Source organism: Nothobranchius furzeri, chromosome 6, assembly GCF_043380555.1.
Source record: "Nothobranchius furzeri strain GRZ-AD chromosome 6, NfurGRZ-RIMD1, whole genome shotgun sequence".
Taxonomy (NCBI): Eukaryota; Metazoa; Chordata; class Actinopteri; order Cyprinodontiformes; family Nothobranchiidae; genus Nothobranchius; species Nothobranchius furzeri.
Window position 1 is genome coordinate 47,178,928 of NC_091746.1, and position 20,414 is coordinate 47,199,341.

A 20,414-nucleotide genomic window follows, 5' to 3' on the forward strand; every position below is an offset into this window, starting at 1 on the left:
CAGTGTCGAGTGATTCCTTCACTTTTCACTCTCTGCAGCAACCTGATGAATTCTCCTCTTTTTGTCCTTTGCTCTGTTTTTAACTGCATTACCTTTCAGCTCAGGTTTTCCCTCTTTCTCTTTCCTGTTCCAATCTTGGCTGCTTCTGGCTCTACCTTTACACATGCGTTTCGTGTGGCCCTTCCTCCCACACTGATGACAGTCACGGTCTTTGTACCAGCAGTCCTCATCAGTGTGATTCATTTTCCCGCAGCGACGGCATTCATCACCTTTTTGTGCCAGCACCGCATTCACTTTAAGGGAACCACTCAACTGCTGCACTTCACATGTTGCTGTCTCTGCCGACACAGCATAATCAACTGCTTTGCGAAAAGTGAGATCGTTTTCAGTCAAAAGACGCTTCTGCACAGTTTCACACTTTAATCCACACACAAATCTGTCCCGTAGAGCATCTTCCAGATACGCACCAAACTCGCAATGTTCTGATAGTCTTTTCAGCAGCGCCACATACTGTGCAACCGTTTCTTCCTCCCCCTGATTCCTCTTGTTGAACCGGAACCTCTCAGCTATTACCAGCGGTTTGGGAGCAAAATGAGCTTGCAATATCATCATACTCCATTGCCCCAGGCTTGCTTGGAGTCACCAGATTACGCAGAAGACCGTATGTCTTGGGACCCAACACACTCAGCAGCACCGGGACTTGTTTCTCCGGCTGAATGTCATTAGCAAGGATGTAATGCTAAAAACATTCAATATATGTTGCCCATTGCTCACCAGCATCATCAAAGGGGTCCATCTGCCCAATCGTTCCAGCCATGATGTATCCTCTTTCCACAGCCAACACTGTCGCTTCTGACTCGTCGGAGAAAAAGCAGCTAGCCGCTAGCTCCGATGCTAAGTCGCCACGCGATTGTCCGTTTTCTGTCCAAACTCGGCCACAGTCGGTACATGCTCAGTAGACGGCCAAGTCTCTCAGACGTCACAACTCGTCGCCAATTTATGTTATATTTCCACCGTAGTGTCAATACACTATTAGAGTTTATACCGAGTCAGACTGCACACGATAGCTTGGTTACAAGTTTTTTTTCTCCTGTTTATTGCAGAACACAGAAGTAACACACACACATAACTGGGCGTGGTGCCCCCTACTGGCGATGACTTGCATAACACACAATAACTCTTGGTCCATAACACATTTGATACCACTTATGTCTCTGAAGTGAAACAGATATCACATAAGTACTAGAGGATGTGGGACACTAAATGTAAACAATGGATAAAACAAAATTATATATTTTGTGAGGTACTGGTTAGAGATAGTTGAGAAGTACTGATCTAGGTAATGCACCACAAGCATTTTTATTTTACAAGCTTGTTTGGCATCGAAATAATTAGAACCCACTTCTTTTTCTGTCACACCTAATACATACATAAACACACACCAATTTCTATGTCACAGCTGATGCCTTCATTAAATCTAATAAAATCTATAGTAACTATAGTCTGGTGACTAGTGTCTAGTTTAGCTACATTTAGCTTAGCTGGAGTAATATAGTCTAACTCTGCCTCAACTGGTGACTTTTCTACATCATTGTCAGCCAGACAAAATGTTGATACAGAGAAACACCCAAGGTACTGACCCCACAATAGAAAATCATAATGTCCACATTTATTTCACACAATCTCAAACGTCACACTAAAATTAAACTTTTAGCTCTAATTTAATTATTTCCTTATTGATATCAGTTTTCCCTTTGTTGTAGGTAATCCTCGGGTGTCAGCAGGAGGAGGTGACCACCTGCATAACGGAGCACCCTGGTTCTGAGCCAGTAGCACCTTTGTGCTGCTCTTTGGGGAGACAATGCTCAGCAGGTCAAACAACTGTAAAATTAATTTTTTTCATACTTTTTGTTTAGAACTCATACATCACCAGTTTTTCTTTCTTACAGACACATGCCTCCATGTGGTCAGGTGGTGTTGGTGTGATCTGGGAGGGCACACTCATGTCGTCATCTCCTTGTGCCGTCTCCAGGATCATGATGGGAGTTCTCTGTGCCTATAAAGCAGGGGTATTTACTTCTGGGCCTGGAAGGCCGGTATCCAGCACGTTTTAGTTTTAACTCTGTTTCAACACACCTGATTTCAGTCCGCAGATAATTAACAGGCTTCTGCAGAGCTGCTGCACAGGTAATTCAACCACTGATTCAAGTGTGTTGGAGCAGGGAAACAACTAAAACGTGCTGGATACCAGCCATCCAGGACTAGAATTGCATACCCCTGCTATAAAGCCTCCCTCCCTCCTCTGGACTTTAAACATTAGTATTTTATTATGGTTTACCTGTTTAGTAAATAAATCTCAATTTATACATTTCCTGTTTTGGTGCCTGTCCATAAAATCCTGCGTCAGACACTGAAAGCTGAATGGATGCCTTTCATTCACTTTGACATTCAATGTATTTTTAAAGATACACTTGAAATTAATATCAGCTGTTTAACAGAGTGGTGCAAAATAATTGCTAATGTCATGATTTTTGCAATAACCTGACCTTCATGCAGAGAAACTCAGGAGACAAATGAGCTAAAAACAGTTTATTAAAATGTTTGACGGATGCCTGAAGAGGTAACAGCTGGAGATCAGGAACCAGAAGCTTCTGCGAGGAAGAGCAGAGGTTAGTAAGAGGCAACAGGTCAGGTTTTTCTTAGATTGTGCAGGTAGCTTACAGAGACTGAGAAACGCCACAGATATAGAGCCACATGTTTTAGTGTTTAAAGATCAGAAGGCCCTGAGGTAAAATTGAGTGTTAGTAATGACTAAAGAATGATTACAAAAGGAAAAGTTTAGGAACTTACGGTCTGAAGTTGTAGCGCAGACGGGAGACAGCAGAATGGTGGAGAAACAACCAGAAGTCTGGGAGAATGACAGCATGAGTTGCAAGCGGGTGAGCAGAAGGTAGTGGGTAAGCTGACTGCCAGTATAGTTGTGTGATCAGGAGCTTCAAGGAAAGAATTCCCATAGATCTGCATAGAACATGAGAACGTAAGTTTGAAAAACAGCAGAGTCATGGGCTAGATATGGGTTTAAACACTCTGATGAGTGACCAGCTACCAGCTTTTATTCAAGGATGGGGTTACAGATGTGTGAGGATGTGCCTGCCCCATGAGAAGAGTTTTCAGGTAAGCCTCTCCATGGTGCTCTGCAATGGTGACTAGCAAGGCTAATGAAGAGATTAAAGGGAACACAAACCCAGGACTCCGACCCAAACTCCTGACAGCAACACGACTCCTCCAACAGGCGGTTGTTCCACGGGAGTACAGTCACACGCAGCTGCCTGAAGTTCAGCATCTGGCAACCTGTAGGCGATGTAATCATACGTGGCTTCTGAGCATGCAAGTTTACTCTAGCTGTACAGCGTACAATAATAATAAAGATTTATATTGTGTTGTGTTTCTCACCTTACAGGTTCTTTTAAAATCTTAACCTGTGCCTGCTTACAGCAGGTCTTTCAGGTCTTTTGAACTAGACACAGAGAGGTTCAGGCACAGGAACTTAGTCAGACTCCTGATGTGGTAGAGCATCCACCACCACAGACTCCTGATATGATAGAGCATCCACCACCACAGACTCTTGATATGATAGAGCATCCACCACCACAGACTCCTGATATGATAGAGCATCCACCACCACAGACTCCTGATATGATAGAGCATCCACCACCACAGACTCCTGATATGATAGAGCATCCACCACCACAGACTCCTGATATGATAGAGCATCCACCACCACAGACTCCTGATATGATAGAGCATCCACCACCACAGACTCCTGATGTGGTAGAGCATCCACCACCACCGACTCCTGATATGATAGAGCATCCACCACCACAGACTCCTGATATGATAGAGCATCCACCACCAGACTCGAACAATAGGTCCATATGCTTGTCAACTGGAAACAATGGAAAAAAGATTACCATTAGTACAGATATTTATCCATAACCATCACTGTGGGTTTATTATACAGCATTTGAACTACATGAGGTGGGATTGGTCTGCAGTAGGGATGTGTATTTTTGACTGAATTTATTGTAGGAATATTCAATAAACAGTCCAAACTGATAATTAACATGTTTAACATGAGTTATCTGAACCATAATAGCAGCAGGGTTTCCCTTAAATAGGCGTAGCCGTGGCGCCCCGCCACGGCTGAAATCCCACCGCCACGCCTACATGATCCCAAGTTTTATTTATTTATTTGCGCAGTTTCCAGAAGAAGCAGCGGGAACTACTATTTTGCCGCTTGTGATCACAGCCGGCAGGCAGCAAGGAGGAGCAGGCAGGGCAGGGTGAAGTTACAGCATAAGTTACTGAGTTTAAAATTAGCAAGGTAGCAGTGGATATAATGCTTTTTGGTTTACATGTTTCAATAGCATTAAGATAAACGAGTGTTGACGATCTTGACAGGGTTTCCACCAGTGATTAGGACAGGTTCTCCTCCCCCCACCAGGCTAAGCATCACTTATTCATGTAAAATGTATTTTTTCATGTCTGACTTTAACCACATCTAATACTGAGCGTGAGCACAACAGCGACAACTTAAGATCGATGTGTGAGCAGCCTGAGAGGTCGGGTGTTTCATCGGAACCCTTAAAACCTCCGGAAGGCTACGCTGCACTATTGACATGTTAGCGCGCGGCGCTAACAACTTAGCGACGTGACATTACTCGGAGAAAGCGTGAAAAAACATCAGACGCTTCTTCTGAAGCGGGAAAATAACACTTCTTCTTAAGCAGAGCACGACGTCGCCTCGGCTCATTCATGGCCGAGTCGGACTGAGCTCGATAACATTGACCCAGCACAGCCACTGGGTCGTTGGAGCTGCCCCGTGACTGCCTGATGGAAAACCAGCGGGTTTCATCAGACTCGTAAAGTTTCTTGTTTTTGCTGGGGACCCCCTGTATTTTACCGCTCCCTCCTGAAGTCTTCCCCTATTACAATTTAAAATGATTCTGTAAATTCCGTGTATCAATAGAAAAAACCTCTGCCTCTGCCAGCTGCAGTAAATGTAGTCTCCAAATAATAAATAAGAGGTGCATTCATCTGTGTATCTCCTTTGACCCCGCATTAGTGATATTTTCAGCACCAGAACAGTGAAGCAAAGAAACAGATCTCTGAGTTCCTGAGTTTGTTAGTAATTTTATTTATTAGGTGCATCTAACCTGTTCTATTTTTCTCTGAAATGAGACCAAATCAGTGGTTCAATGGGTTGTCTCCACTCTGCACTAGAAAATTTTACTTTGTTTAGAGACGTGTCATAATCATAATCATTAGCTTTTAGACTAAAATTTAGATTTTATGTAAAAAATTAAATAATTAAAAGCATGTATTTAACTCATTATTGATTATCTGTCCTGGATAACATTCTTTTGATGGAGAATACAGAACACGTGACAGAAAGCACATTGAATCTGATTTGTCCTGTTCTCACCTAAGCTGCGCTCTTGTGTCCTGCAAGAGCTCCACACTGCACATCCAGGGATGGTGAGGATGAAGAGCTTAGCTCGCAGCTATGTTTGGTGGCCTGGGATTAATTCTCAGATTGAGCTTCAAGCTAAAGCCTGCCACTCTTGTCAGTGTGTGCAAAAAGAGCCTGGGTTAGCACCCTTGGTTGTGGCCTTCATGTCCGTGGAAACGGATCCTTGTGGATTTTGTGGGACCATTTGAAGGTCACAGTACCTGGTGGTGGTAGATGCACATTCGAAGTGGCCTGAGGTGCATATTATGGATAGCACCACAACTGGTAAAACCATACAAGTGCTGCGGGGTCTCTTTAGTCGTCATGGCCTTCCCCACATTCTGGCAAGTGATAACGGACCGCAGTTCTGTTCTGAGGAATTTACTGTAGGGTGTTCCTGAAAGCTAATGGAGTCAAACACATTCGCTCCGCGCCATACAATCCTGCCACTAATGGGTTGGCTGAGCATTTTGTTCAGACATTCAAGCATGCACTGAAAGGTTCCAGGGGTACAGCACCTGTGCAGCAAGCAACGCCTGGACACGTTTCTTTTGACATATCGCAACACTCCCCATGCAACAACTAGAGAAATGCCAGCCATGTTGTTCTTCAGACGCAAGCTGCGCTCTTGACTAGGGCTGCAACAAATGATTATTTGGATAATCGATGAATCGGATGGGGTCTCGACACGATTAATCGATTAATTACATGGGGACATTGTTAAAAACTGCTAGGGAAACATTATTTCTCTCCTTCCTTCACTTTATTAAACACAACATTATTAGAAAATAGTTCAATAGCAGAAAAACAACATGCCATCACCTAAATTGTCTTATAAGGTGTACAAGTGCTGGCCAGTAAATTAGAATATCATCAAAAGGTTGAAAATATTTCAGTAATTCCATTCAAAACGTGAAACTTGTACATTATATTCATGCAATGCACACAGACCAATGTATTTCCAATGTTCATTACGTTTAATTTTGATATTTATAGGTGACAACCAATGAAAACATCAAATCTGGTATCTCAGAAAATTAGAATATTCTAAAGGCCAATGAAAAAATGTTTGTTTCTCTAATGTTGGCCAACTGAAAAGAATGAACATGAAAAGAATGTGCCTGTATAGCACTCAATACTTAGTCGGGGCTCCTTTTGCCTCAATAACTGCAGTAATGCGGCGTGGCATGGACTCGATCAGTCTGTGGCACTGCTCAGGTGTTATGAGAGCCCAGGTTGCTCTGATAGTCGTCTTCAGCTCCTCTGCATTGTTGGGTCTAGCGTATTGCATCCTCCGCTTCACAATACCCCATAGATTTTCTACGGGGTTAAGGTCAGGCGAGTTTGCTGGCCAATCAAGGACAGGGATACCATGGTCCTTGAACCAGGTGCTGGTGGTTTTGGCACTGTGTGCAGGTGCCAAGTCCTGTTGAAAGGTGAAGTCTGCATCCCCATAAAGTTGGTCAGCAGCAGGAAGCATGAAGTGTTCTAAAACTTCCTGGTAGACGGCTGCATTGACCCTGGACCTCAGGAAACAGAGTGGGCCAACACCGGCAGATGACATGGCACCCCACACCATCACTGACGGTGGAAACTTTACACTGGACCTCATGCAACGTGGATTCTGTGCTTCTCCGCTCTTCCTCCAGACTCTGGGTCCTTGATTTCCAAAGGAAATGCAGAACTTGCTTTCATCAGAAAACATAACTTTGGACCACTCAGCATCAGTCCAGTCCTTTTTGTCCTTGGCCCAGGCGAGACGCTTCTTGCGCTGTTTCTTGTTCAAGAGTGGCTTGACACACGGAATGCGACACCTGAATCCCATGTCTTTCATGAGTCTCCTCGTGGTGGTTCTTGAAGCGCTGACTCCAGCTGCAGTCCACTCTTTGTGGATCTCCCCCACATTTTTGAATGGGTTTGTCGTCACAATTCTCTGCAGGGTGCGGTTATCCCTAGAGCTTGTACTCTTTTTTCTACCACATTTTTTCCGTCCCTTCGCCTGTCTGTTAATGTGCTTGGACACAGAGCTCTGCGAACAGCCAGCTTCTTTAGCAATCACCTTTTGTGTCTTGCCCTCCTTGTGCAAGGTGTCAATGATTGTCTTTTGGACAGCTGTTAAGTCAGAAGTCTTCCCCATGATTGTGGTGCCTTCAAAACAAGACTGAGGGACCTTTTAAAGGCCTTTGCAGGTGTTTTGAGTAAATCAGCTGATTAGAGTGGCAGCAGGTGTCTTCTATATTCAGCCTTTTCAGAATATTCTAATTTTTTGAGATACCAAATTTGGAGTTTTCATTAGTTGTCACTTATGAATATCAAATTTAAATGTAATGAACATTGGAAATACATTGGTCTGTGTGCATTGCATGAATATAATGTACAAGTTTCACGTTTTGAATGGAATTACTGAAATATTTTCAACCTTTTGATGATATTCTAATTTACTGGCCAGCACTTGTATAGACAGAGACCCTAAGCTACACCTATCTGTGACCTAAAATGCTTGGTCCAAGTTAAACAGCTTAAAGAGCAAGTCAACCCCTACCAGAGTCTAACTCCACTCCCACTTCATGTTTGAAGAATGCAACACATGCTGTTTGCCTGGCAGACTGAGAGGGCGGAGCCGCTAACAAATACACACACACTCAGGCTCACGACAGCATTGTTACATCATAATGTACCAGTTTACATCATAGCATACTTCTTAGCCAATAGCGATGGCAGATTTAAATTAAAATACAGTGCAGAGTTTTTACCTGACAACGGCACAACACTGCCAGTTTTAGGCAGAATATTTAAATTTTAACTAAGATGCACTGAAGTGCCAAATTATTGACGACACGTGTCTGCAGCACGATTAGACACTCGTTTATTTAGTTTATCAGCAAAAAAAATGTTTATTTGGGAGTGACTTGCTCTTTAAGGGGAATTCTCATCTGTTTTGTTTGATCTCATCTGTAGATATTTATTATAACTGGGGATGTCAAACAACTAATTTTTAAATGTAATTAAACATAGGCTGTGAATTAATCAAAATTAATCACTATTTCCAAAAATGACTGAAAAAATACCAAATAAAACAAAAGTAAATGAATGCCATCCTCCTTGTGATGATGCCCTGGGAAATTGCCATAAAGTCACATCAAGAAATGCTGCTGATCATTCCAATGATCCCAAATAGACTCACATTAGGCCACATGAAAGCAACTGAACCCAAAAATATATTAACCAGTAAACAACTGCACTCTCACACAACATGCCTGCAGCGAGAGTTAGTACTTCTCCCTCCCTTTTAAAAGCGTTTTCGCTTCTGAGGACATTGTGGTGCTAGTAGTCTGGCCCCGGTGTAATCAACCAGTTTCTGCGGGAATGTGACAGCGGAACCGGTTCGCAGCAGCGCAAGTCCACCCCCCCGTTTATCTAATAGCGTCGCGCTTACGGTTTTATAGACTTTTTTTAACGAGCTTAGGGCATGTCTAGCCTGTGTAATAATCCGGGGCTTGGGTGAATCACTTTTGAAAAGTTTTTAACTTACCCGGACACCGAGCTCTCTCCTTCCTCGCTGATGATTCGGCATGCTTGTGTTTAAGATGCTGCATCATCACTGTAGTACTCCCGTGCCATGCTAAGTCTGACCTACAAAAGTTGCAGGTAACGAATGTCTTCGCCTGATTTAAATGAAAATGCTCCCAAACTTTAGAAGTTTTTACTTTTTTGGGTCTCGCTGCTTCTGCCATGTTCCTCTTCCGAACACCTGCCGGCTCTCCCTCGCGCTGATCTGACTTGCTTCCGGTCTGTGTGCAACGGCGGCCGGGAAGGGGGCTTTTGGAAGAGTTGCGCAACACAACGAATCGATGACGCAATTCGTTGCCAACGCTTTTAGTAATTGATTTTCATCGAATTTATCGATTCGTTGTTGCAGCCCTACTCTCGACTGGATTTTCTGAAGCCCAGTGAGGCCGGAACAGTGCGTAGGTCACAAGATGCTCAACAACAATGCCGACAGCAACACTCTCGGGACAGATGGTTCACTGTGGGAGAGTCTGTCCTGGTGCGTGATTATAGGAAGGGAGAGGACAAGTGGACGCACTGTGTCATACTGGAGAAGACTGGGCCAGTGTTAAACAAGGTGAATGTGGGAGCCCAAGGTGTGTGGAAACGTCATGTAGATCAGATGCTGACATGACCGGAGTCAGGATCTCAACAGGTCACAGTAGATCCTCCGACAAGCTCTCAGATGTCACCAGCCCAGAGTGGTAGTGACACCATGCTTCACCCTTGTACATCTCTGCAGGAAGAGACTGTTGAACAAGTTCTGGGGACCACCTCACCTCCAGAAACACCCCAGTCTCTTAAACCAGCACCGACTGACTGTACACAGGTTACAGAGTCTGTGAGACGTTACCCAGTGAGAATCACCAAGCCCCCCGCTCGTTGTCGGGATGGGTGAACGTATTAAGTAGTTCAGTGAGAATGTTGGTGTTCAGAGACATTGTTCTCAACTACAAAACAATTCATACAGAAAGAAACATTAGTTCCAGTTTTTCATGAATGTTGTAATAATAAAATAAAAAAGGTACTACTTTGGTTATGGAAATGTTTCTGTGGGTGGTGCTAGGGTTGCATAGCTTAGTGGGGAGGAGATGTTATGTATGGACCAAGAGTTATTGTGTGTTATGCAAGTCATCGCCGGTAGGGGGCACCACGCCCAGTTATGTGTGTGTGTTACTTCTGTGTTCTGCAATAAACAGGAAAAGAAAAACTTGTAACCAAGCTATCGTGTGTGCAGTCTGACTCGGTATAAACTCTAATAATGTATTGACACTACGGTGGAAATATAACGAAATGTACTGTTCATACAAACTTAAGTAATAAAAACATCAGATACGGATCGGATTTAGGGTGACAGAAAGCACATTGAATCTGATTTGTCCTGTTCTGACAAAAAAAATGTCAGATCTGTATAATGGTAAGAAATTTGTTATCAAACCTACTCACTTAGATAATTATTCAAAGTTCAAAGTTCAAGTTCAAAGTCATTTATTGTCATGTTCTCCACATGTGCAGGACATACAGAGAAATGAAATTCAGTTTCAGCACACACAATTCAAAGATCAGACATACGTGGGTAAGACATAACAAGAATTGGTGACTGCGGTCATTCGCAACATGAGTCGCGCTACCTTAATAGTTAGATGAAAAGGGTGTTACATGAGTGAAGTTCAGGGAGGGAGAAAAAAAGGCATTAACAGGGTTACACCAGCAGGGTGTAGCACTCCAATGCAAAAAAAAAACCCGACATGGAAGCACAGACAGCACGTATACAACATCAGAGTCCGATGGGGAGGTGGGGGTGGGCGGGATCCTGAAGCCTCCAATGGGAGCTGCCACTGCGGCGCATCGACCAGCTGCAGATCAACAGGTGGGAGGGAGGTCATGAGGAAGCATAGAGAGCAGTGAGTCCTTCAGCTTGATGACCTCGGTGGAGACCACAATCTGAAGGCGGGGGGGTGGGTGGATAGAGATTCACAGCATTTGTCAGCATTCCTTCCAGCGTGGGGGTTTTGCATGCAACTCCAAGGCTGCTTATGGCGTCAGATTCGATAACAGAAACTTTGTTTGGGTCAGACAGAGATAATTTTTCCTCTCTGCCTTAAGTCTGTATTGATCATTCAAGTCCTCCAGTGAAGCCAATTCAGTGATTAAACATCTCCACACCGTCCGGTGACCCTTTCCGAGATGTTATCAATCCTGCGCTAACACCGGTAACGCAGCTAAGACATTGTCCAGCTTGCGATTCACCTCGAGCAACGTCCCAGTCTGTGAGGTATCCACACAGACGGTGCCGTCCATGGACGCGGGTCGCCCTCCAATCGCTCCCGTCATCCCAATTTTACGGAAAGCCAGATATCCTCCCACTCCAATCAGAAGAAATCCAACGATCATCAGGCCAAATATCCACAAATCTTCGACGTCCTCAATGGACAGCTGAGAGAGACAGATGATATTCCACTTCTTCCAGGAATCAAACATATATCCCGCTGCATGTGTCCCCTGAGGACAAGCGTGAGCCCCCTCCTCCGTCCTCATTGTAGAAAAAATCTTATCAATCGCGTTGAATGACCAATTAATTAAGTCCATGTTGAAAAATGCTGAAAAAGGTGGTTGCAGAGGAAATGCAGAGAAGCGCTCTGTAGGCAGACGAGACAAAAAGAGCCTTGGGAAAACACAGATAAGGGAGGAAAAGGCAGAAGCGTCTGCTCTCTGTGAGTGCCAGAAGAAGTTACATCATATAATCCATTCGTTTCACTGAAAAAGGAGCAAGCAGAACTATGAACTTGTTTAGCCCGTCCAAGTAACATGGAATAAAAATGAATATGTTAAGATGAGTTTTTAATACATCTCTCTGGAACAATAGACCATTGTCCTGAGGCTAGCACAATGGCTTGCTTAGCAGTTAGCTAGTGAGCTAACGTTTGGTTAAAACCAACTTAAAAAGTGGCTTAACTTACAGATTAACTAAGAAAAGATCAAATATATTATCAATACTCACTTTAGATGCTTAGTAGATACTACAGACAGCAGAAATAACGTGTTTGGGGCTCAAAATTCATGTTGTTGACAAAGGTGGGGGAAAAAAATGTCTTGGAGGCTACATCACTTCCAGGTCACTGAACTGTCACTCAAGAGAAACCCCTGTCCTATGGGAGCGGACTTCTCAGAAGTCCCGCCCACCCGAAAGGGTTGTGTCAGAATTGCAACCAAAAAGTCACGGATTGCAAAGGAGAAAGCCAGACAGTGTAAGTGCAAATCTGGTAGTGAGAGCAAAACTCTGAGCAGCGAGAATGAAACTAAGGAAACTGATAACAAAAACACATAGAGGCAAACAGAAAAAGGAAACATACTTTGTAACTCATTTTAAGTTGATTCAGATAGGAAGTTTTACTTTTGAAACATGTTTTTTAATTTAGTCAATATTTTTGTTCTGTCAATTTCTTAATTTTTGTTTGACCATCAAAGTGATCATTTTAAGAATCTGATTCAGATTGTAAGTTTTTCTTTTGAAACAATTTTTTTCTCTCTCAATGTCGTAATATTTATTTGATCTTCAAAGTGCTTTTCTTGATCCTATTGGCACAAATCTAATCCGATAACCGCAACTTTTGTAAAGTTTCCCATGCCACCGGGCAGCTGCAGCAGACGATCTCTGAAAAATGGACACGGACTCCGTTTTTGTCTGGAAGTTTATTTTTTCAAAGTTAAGAGGCGGACGTGTTTCCTAAATCCTGCATAAGTCCAAGCAAGGCAACTTCTGTCTGTTTTTATCCCGTTTTAGAAGCCATTAGCGCTGTGCATTGTTGTGTGCATCGGTGATATTCGGTCTATGAGAAAATCGTGCAATGACAAGGGTTCCGCATTGCTCGAAATGTAAGCTGTGATTAAATGCGTGCATTTTTTGAATGTGTCATATTTTTTTCTAATTAATTAATCAATCAACGCGTTAAAGTCACGGCCCTAGTAAATAATAAATCGTAACCTTTAATTTCAGCTTGTTTAATAAATCTGAAAAACACTTAAAAAGCTGATTTCTTCCCTGACTTTGGATTTATTACAGGATCAATCGGACATGTAAAAAAACTTTAAAAATGGACTAAATATCCATGTGTCTTGTTTTTTCTATATTCTCCAGACAGACTGATAGGATCTTTCCCACTGCTTTATTTATCCAAGCAGAGACAGAGCTGGTTCTGATCAGGCTCTGACTCCCAAATAGGCTCTGTGATGCATCAGCTAAGTATTAAAGTTAAAGTTAAAGTCCCATTAGTTGTCACACACACATCAGTGCGTGTGAAATTTGTTCTCTGCAATTGACCAATCCCCTGGGGGTGAGGTGAGCTGCAGACACAGCCGCGCTCGGGAACCATTTGGTGGTTTAAGTATTGTCCATTATGTTGATTCTTGTTGTTCCAGTATAACATCTTGGACGAACTGAGGTCACAAGCTTCTTTGTTATTCCTCAGACATAAAAAACATCACCAGCCCATCTACCTGGACTAAGCCTTGTTGCTACAGTGAATCAGTTCCTGGATTATGGTACCATTGCATCTCTTTGGATCCCTGCCCAACCCCTAAATATACATATGCTGCTCCCTTATGTGCAGTTTTTTCTTTAGAGATTTACAAATGCAAACTCAGGAAGAGTGTGAAGTTCGAGAGCTGAAGCAGAGTTTTGATCCTTAGGCACCCAAATCAGATCCCCTCACCACCTTGGCTGCACCTAGAAATCCTGTCCATAAAAGTTATGAAAAATATTGGTGACAAAGGGCAGCTTTGGTGGAGTTCAACTCTCACTGGGAACGAGCCCAAGTAACTGCTGGCAATGCAGACCAAGCTCTGACACCAGTCATACAGGGACTTAACAGCCCGTATCAGAGGGCCTGGTACCCCATACTCCAGGAGTTCCTCCACAGGGCTCCTTGAGGGACATGCACTTTCGCAGAGTCCACAAAACACATGTAGATTGGTTGGGTGAACTCCCACACACCCTTGAGGACCCCTTAGAGCTGGTCCAGTGTTCCACAGCCAGGATGAAAACCACAATGCCCCTCTTGAATACGAGGTGGCAAAAAAATTTAAGTGCCAACATTCTTAGTTTCTTTTTCAAACACAGGAAAAGTTTATTTACCTTGCTGACAGTTTTGACCACTCCTGCTGTCTTCATCAGAGCTATATGCTAATGGCGGCGCCGCTCCTTCTCGGTTTATCCGCGGGCAGCAGGGCGCCCTCTGCTGCCCCCGCTCTCCTCACTGATGACACGGTTCCAATGCGTGATCCAATGTGTAGACCCCTCGTCTCTGTTCATGGTTCTGTGCCCACGTGGCAGAGTGCCCACATGGGCAGTGTCGCCCTCTGCTGCCTGTGGGTAAACGGAGAAGGAAGGAAGTGACGTCGCCATAGATATGCATGCATCAGATCAATCTAGGCTGTTCTTAATTAATCTAATTGAACCTATTTCCTAAAGTATTGTCCAAACAGCAGACAAATGGATGAAGAGGATTTTGTTTAATCAAAACTGTCATTAGCCAATGGGATGAATGCAAGTGCTGCGTGGCTTCATTCTTGTGCCACTCAAATTTTGAACATTTGACGTGAGACAGGCTTAATAACTATAGCTAAAACGACCATTTAAACCTTGAGGCTGAAGATGATACCATTATCATTTTTATCTTCCAGCCCTAAAGAGGTTCATTGATGGTCTGCCTTTTAGAAAAGGGAACATTAATTATATACAGCGGCTTCAGTTCCCTGATAACAAGTGGATACTTCCAACCTTCCTCTCTGCTAGAAGATGAGAATGCTCAGAGGGTCTCACCGCCAACTGCTGTGCAAGGAAGTTGAGTGGGCGTTGAAAAAAATAGTTACAAATCAAAAGTTGCTGCCCAACTCCATTATTTTGTTTTGATGACATGCATATGGCTGATTACAGAACGCATCTCCATTTGTTTTAAGGATGATTAGATGCCTGATGAAATCTGTGGATGTCTGTCAAAGGGTGATGAAATCAAACTCGCTGGCTCAGAAGGGGGCTGCATACAGATGCTGTCACTAAAAATGCCTGAAGTTTTAGGGGTTGTCCCCAATAACCAACTCTGATTTGCAACTGAAATCTGGAAGATTTTGAGTTATTCTTTTTGCTTTTTTTTAATTAAAAATATATAAATAACTTCAATTTTTCTTATTTAAATTGGCTTTAAATGTCCTTGGCTTAGCAACCAGCCTTTTGGGTAAAAAAAAAACAAACAATAACAACTGATTTACTCTAATGTTTTTGCACCAAAAATTATTGGTTATGTATATATATATATACATGTCAGGGATGAAGTCCTGCCTCAAGTGGATCTCTCTCTCTCTCTCTCTCTCTCTCTCTCTCTCTCTCTCTCTCTCTCTCTCTCTCTCTCTCTCTCTCTCTCTCTCTCTCTCTCTCTCTCTCTCTCTCTCTCTCTCTCTCTCTCTCTCTCTCTCTCTCTCTCTCTCTCTCTCTCAAGAAGTGACAAGTCAGCAGCCATTTCTATCTCATGCTTGAATGGTTCTTGAAAACTTACAGTAGGTCTTGATATTTGATTAAATGCACTAAGTGTTTGCTCCTCTAAGTTTGTGAATATTCCACCAGAGGGGATAATATAATCGGGTAGGCAAGTTGAAAAATGAACCTCCTCCTCATAATTGGGTGAGAGCGTGAGCCCTCTGTGCATTTTGTACAAGTAAAATTTAAAAGGAGTAAAAAAAAAATCATGATTAATATCTAATATCTCTGGGAAAATAAAATGTAGACGAGGATATGTAATCAACTTGTCTACAAAATATTAGATCCTTGTAACTGAACCAGAACAAAGTCATAAACAATAGGGCACAACCTAATCATTTACATCTCATAGTTAGCCTAGTCTTCCATGTTGATCAGAAATGACATTCTCTGATTATTGTTACCTATTTAACATGTGATGGCATCAACCACTTGCACTGCTCAGATGTACAAGAAGCAGAGTCTCGCATTCTCACCCCGGCTTCAATGGAGAACAGGACTGCCCCCACATGAGAACATGACTCCGATAGTCTGTGAATAGAACACTATACTGTATGTACAACACTAATACCATAACAAGAATCTCAGCCTACATAGATCACTTACCCTGCCATGCAGTTGCAATGAGCTGCAATAACTTCACCATCTTCCTTCGAAATAATCCACGTCTTCAGAGGTGTTTCACTCGATCTTTGTGAGTGGTTTACCTTGAAACATCAACGACTGTCAGGCTAATGACGTCGTTACTGTGTGTTGACGTTAATCCTCCTAGCTGCTAACTAGCCTAGTGTGCCAGACTCGTACTCCGTTTAATTCTACACAGAATGATAGTCAGGGGTGGACATTAACTTCAAAACCAACCGGCCAGCCGGGCCGGTAACTCTGAATATTTACCGGCCCTGCCAAGAATCTACCGGCCCCACTGGTCAGCCGCCAAAACGAGTCAAAATAACAACTGAACCGTTTTAAATGTAATAAACCTTTATTTTGTACACATTCACAAACATAATAACTTATTCAAGTTTGAATTTGTTTGTTCCCTCAACAAAACACGATTTTGTCATCGCATACTTCCGGCATACAACGCAGTACATCACCAACGCCGCTTTGCTGTATTCGAGCCATTGACTGTGTTCGAGATGAGCCAGTTCTGCGCAGATTAGACCAGCAGTGATTGGCGAGCGGTGCATGCCGGTTAGATTTGTGTCCGAATTGACGCCGACTTGCTCTCACATCATGCATACGTAGGCATCGATAACCTCGTGAGATCAAGGCGGCCGCAGATTTTGGAGCAAGGCGCTGCAGTTGCTCTCTACTGGCTGCAAAAACTAGAGGATGATGGGAAACGCCTGGCTCTCACCTGATCTAAGATCTGATTGGTTCATATTTTGATCCAAACATCCGGTGGTAGAACATGAAATGTTAGTTGGTCACATGTATTCTGTAAATCATGTTACGCTGATGATAACAACAATATAGGCCATAAGGAGAAATGTGTTTTGTGTTCTTTTGTCACGTTTCCTATGAGCACACTGAACAGCTGATAACCTTTACTTATTATTACAGTCATGTTTTCATATAGAATATATGATATCCACAAGCACGTGAGGATGTGTTTCAGCTGCTAACAGGCACCAGAATTAAAATTGAACAAGTGTGAATGCTAACGCGATATCTTCATCCATCGTCACCCCTGAGCTACACATGTAGGGAAGTCCAAGAGATTCAACTGGCAGAAACAACTGGTTCACATCTCTCTCTCTCTCTCTCTCTCTCTCTCTCTCTCTCTCTCTCTCTCTCTCTCTCTCTCTCTCTCTCTCTCTCTCTCTCTCTCTCTCTCTCTCTCTCTCTCTCTCTCTCTCTCTCTCTCTCTCTCTCTCTCTCTCTCTCTCTCTCTCTCTCACACACACACACACACAGGAAAAGAGCTGAGGAAATGGAGGACACCAAGTAATTAAAAGAAAAACTACAGCTGAGCCGAGGCGCGCCTCGAATGGGGCGCGTCTGATCTGAACTGAGGAGCGGCGAGCAGCGGCCGGGCTTCTGGTGCTTCCGCGGCCGGTGTGTCCCCGGCGTTAAACGCCGGCTTTCAGCCACTCCCCCTGCTGCTTCCGTCAGCTCTCGTCTGTTTTCCAGGCGAGCCGCTACTCAACTCAAATACGGTCATTCTCCGCGCCTACCGTCTTCTTTAAACCGCCAAGAATCATTCCACCTACGCACACGCTTCTCTGCTTCATACCGTTTCGAACTGTCTCGCTTCTCCTCACCAGTTTTAAAGCGTTTTGCCGGAGATTTCATCAAGAAATCCAATCCCTGTGGTGGCGCGATCTTCCTGCGTGCTTGTGTGTTTCTAGCGTGGTTCCACTTCGTCTTTAATAGTGAACTTATAGTTCACGTGACAATAACTAGAATGTGCAGGATGTGCACGAATCGTACAAGTGCAGTACGTGGCTAGAGGCGCGCAGGTTCACGCGCGCGAAACGAAAACGGCAGCTTCCTACAGAGCGGGGCCATGATGTAGGTGAAAGCCGGTGTGTAAATGACAAATAAAGCTTGGGCGCCACCCGGGCGGTAAGTCGTCAAGTATTTACCGCCCGACGAGAAAATTTAGCGCCATTGGCGCTTTAAAGGTCCACCCCTGATAGTTCTCTGTGTAGAATTAAACAGAGCACGAGTCTGGCAGGCTAGGCTAGCTGCTAACAACTTTACGTATAAATCAATCTAAAGACAAAAACTCACCCTGGCGAATACCAGACGATAATCATCAAGGAGCCGTTTAGTACCGAGGGTGTGGACCCACCCGCTAATAAAAAAATTATATGCCTCCAGACTTTTATATGCTTTTATTTGTTGTTTAGTGTAGAACGATGTCTGAAGGACCAGGTAGTTTGTAATATCAACAGACTCTATTCTCGGCAAAGCCGTTAATTCTGGGGTAAACTCACTCATTTTCATTAAATACGGATCACGTCCAACATATTTGTTTGTTAAATCCGTGTACCTTTGTTTCGAAACTGAGTCTAAAGACATGCAATGAGGACTCTGCTGCGGTTTCCTCCATTGCTGTGCTCTACTGTTTACTTCCTGCCCTCCAACCAAAATCCGCGCGTCATTTTAACCACGTGACTGAAACACAGCCAACGTCTGTGGTCACGTGGTTTACGTGCATGCGTGGGGTGGGCGTGGCCTCCTGCTGCTGCGTCATTACGTATGGAAGAAGCGCTGGTCTCTTTAATTACGTCATCAAAGACCAAAGTGACGCATTGTTCTGTCAACATTCGACCAGAACACTGATCACAGATCTTCACAGCATTCACTTATTCACCAGAATCAGATATGTCTCACCAGAGTAACAGCACCACAAAGGATACTAGCATAAATTATTCTGCTCTAATGGAAAACCAGCAACTCAGGGAAAACCTACATGAGGCCAATGAAAAAGTGTTGGAATTAGTCAAAAAACTTGAGAGAAAAACAGAAGATGAATCCTGGTTTGAAAAAAAATATAACCAAAAATTACATGAGATCGAACGACTGATGAAAATGATCGAATCACTTGACGACGAGTTTCAAATGTGTGCTAAGAAAATGGAAGCCCTAGAAACTAAGCTCAGAGAAAGTGAAGATAGAAATAGATGTCTCGAAGATTTCCTTGAGAAAAAAGATTTGAATTACCAATGGTTGCAATCTGATAGAAACAACCTCATCGAAACTGAACTATCTAGGCGAAAGGAGATTGCCGAACTCCGGGCTAAACTGGCTTCATTAGAATCCAAACTAATAACAAAAGATCAGTTGAATCAACATTTACAGGAGGATAACGATTTATTTGTGGAGATAATTCAAAACCTCGAACACGAACTGACTTCATTAATGGGAAATCTTCAAAACCGTGATGAACGCCTTGAATATTTACAGAAAAGTAAAATGTTACTTGACAGGAAAATTGAACATCAGACAGCTGAACTGAAGTCATTAGAGTTAAAAGTTAAAATACAAGAAGAGCAGATAGAAAAATTATCAGAAAAGAAGGATTTAAACATCAAGAAAATCCAGGAGCTCACAGATGAGCTGACGTTATCAAAGTCACAGATCGAAAGCAAGGATCAGCTGATTGAGAATTTACAGAAAAGTACAGGAAATGTACAGGACAGTCCAGCGCCACAAACATCTAGTTTCCTGGGCAAAGCAACCAAATACGTCTGTGCTGGTCTTGCCGTCTCTGCATTAGTAGGTGTGGGTTTTTCATACTGTCCAAAAGCAACTGCTGTCACCCCTGATTGAAGTCTTGCTCCATCCAAACGTCCTATCTCAAAGATAAGTGACTGAGAGACAAACAGCATCGTTTATGCACAACGTGCTTTCATACACTTTCTCCCTATAGGTACATGTTTCTGCTTTTTGGCTGAAACCACGGGTGAGGAACCCAGGTCCATCGAGGGCCACATCGAGCCCATTTTAATTTCAACCCTCAACACACCTGATTTGAATCAGCACATGATTAACTGGCTTCTGCAGAGGTTGATGGGCTGCTGAACAGGTGAATCCACATGCAGGACAGCGGCCCTCGGGTTCCACACGCCTGACTTCAACCTTGGTCTGAGGTATTTAGGTTAAATGTCATTTGGCTTTCCGCATCATGATGGGAGCTAAGCTGTAGGTTTTAAGGTTCATACTGTTGGAAATTATTCTTTATTTGTATCTAATATTGATTCACAATGCACATCTTCTGAAATGAATCAGCGATTACCGCAGATGGAGCGTCAACACGCTTAGTTATTCAAGACATGGTAGCAACCTATCTATCTGTTAGTTTATCAA

The 20,414-nt window shown here is 43.3% G+C and overlaps 2 protein-coding genes across 4 annotated transcripts; one reads left to right on the plus strand and one right to left on the minus strand.

The window, feature by feature from the left end:
- Positions 1-2,359: 2,359 nt before the first annotated feature.
- Positions 2,360-16,805, minus strand: LOC139070474 (protein PBMUCL2-like). Of its 3 annotated transcripts, XR_011520964.1 has the most exons (5): positions 16,200-16,805; positions 15,998-16,124; positions 14,196-14,426; positions 3,245-3,946; positions 2,360-3,018 (listed from the first exon to the last, which is right to left on the minus strand). XR_011520964.1 is itself a non-coding variant. In XM_070552753.1 (4 exons), exons 3-4 carry the CDS (start codon positions 14,229-14,231, stop codon positions 3,548-3,550), a joined length of 435 nt encoding a protein of 144 aa, XP_070408854.1. In that variant the 5' UTR covers positions 14,232-14,426; positions 15,998-16,124; positions 16,200-16,805; the 3' UTR covers positions 2,360-3,547. The 3 variants fall into 3 exon arrangements, 2 of the variants coding, with proteins under 2 accessions (XP_070408854.1, XP_070408855.1); XM_070552753.1 differs by having other exon boundaries at positions 2,360-3,946; XM_070552754.1 differs by having other exon boundaries at positions 2,360-3,946; positions 15,998-16,805.
- A 2,124-nt stretch (positions 16,806-18,929) lies between these two features.
- Positions 18,930-20,129, plus strand: LOC139070247 (tropomyosin-1-like). The gene is made up of 2 exons (XM_070551973.1): positions 18,930-19,827; positions 19,978-20,129. Exons 1-2 carry the CDS (start codon positions 18,930-18,932, stop codon positions 20,127-20,129), a joined length of 1,050 nt encoding a protein of 349 aa, XP_070408074.1.
- Positions 20,130-20,414: the final 285 nt, after the last annotated feature.

What these genes read in the sequence shown, in the direction of transcription:
- LOC139070474 (XM_070552753.1), bottom strand. Translation starts at nt 14,231, where the DNA reads ATGAAGACAGCAGGAGTGGTCAAAACTGTCAGCAAG. An exon ending in TGGTCAAAACTGTCAGCAAG is followed by an intron (nt 3,947 to 14,195) that starts GTAAATAAACTT and finishes CATTGTTTCCAG; the next exon opens with TTGACAAGCATATGGACCTA.
- LOC139070247 (XM_070551973.1), top strand. Translation starts at nt 18,930, where the DNA reads ATGTCTCACCAGAGTAACAGCACCACAAAGGATACTAGCATAAATTAT. An exon ending in TGCCGTCTCTGCATTAGTAG is followed by an intron (nt 19,828 to 19,977) that starts GTGTGGGTTTTT and finishes TTCTCCCTATAG; the next exon opens with GTACATGTTTCTGCTTTTTG.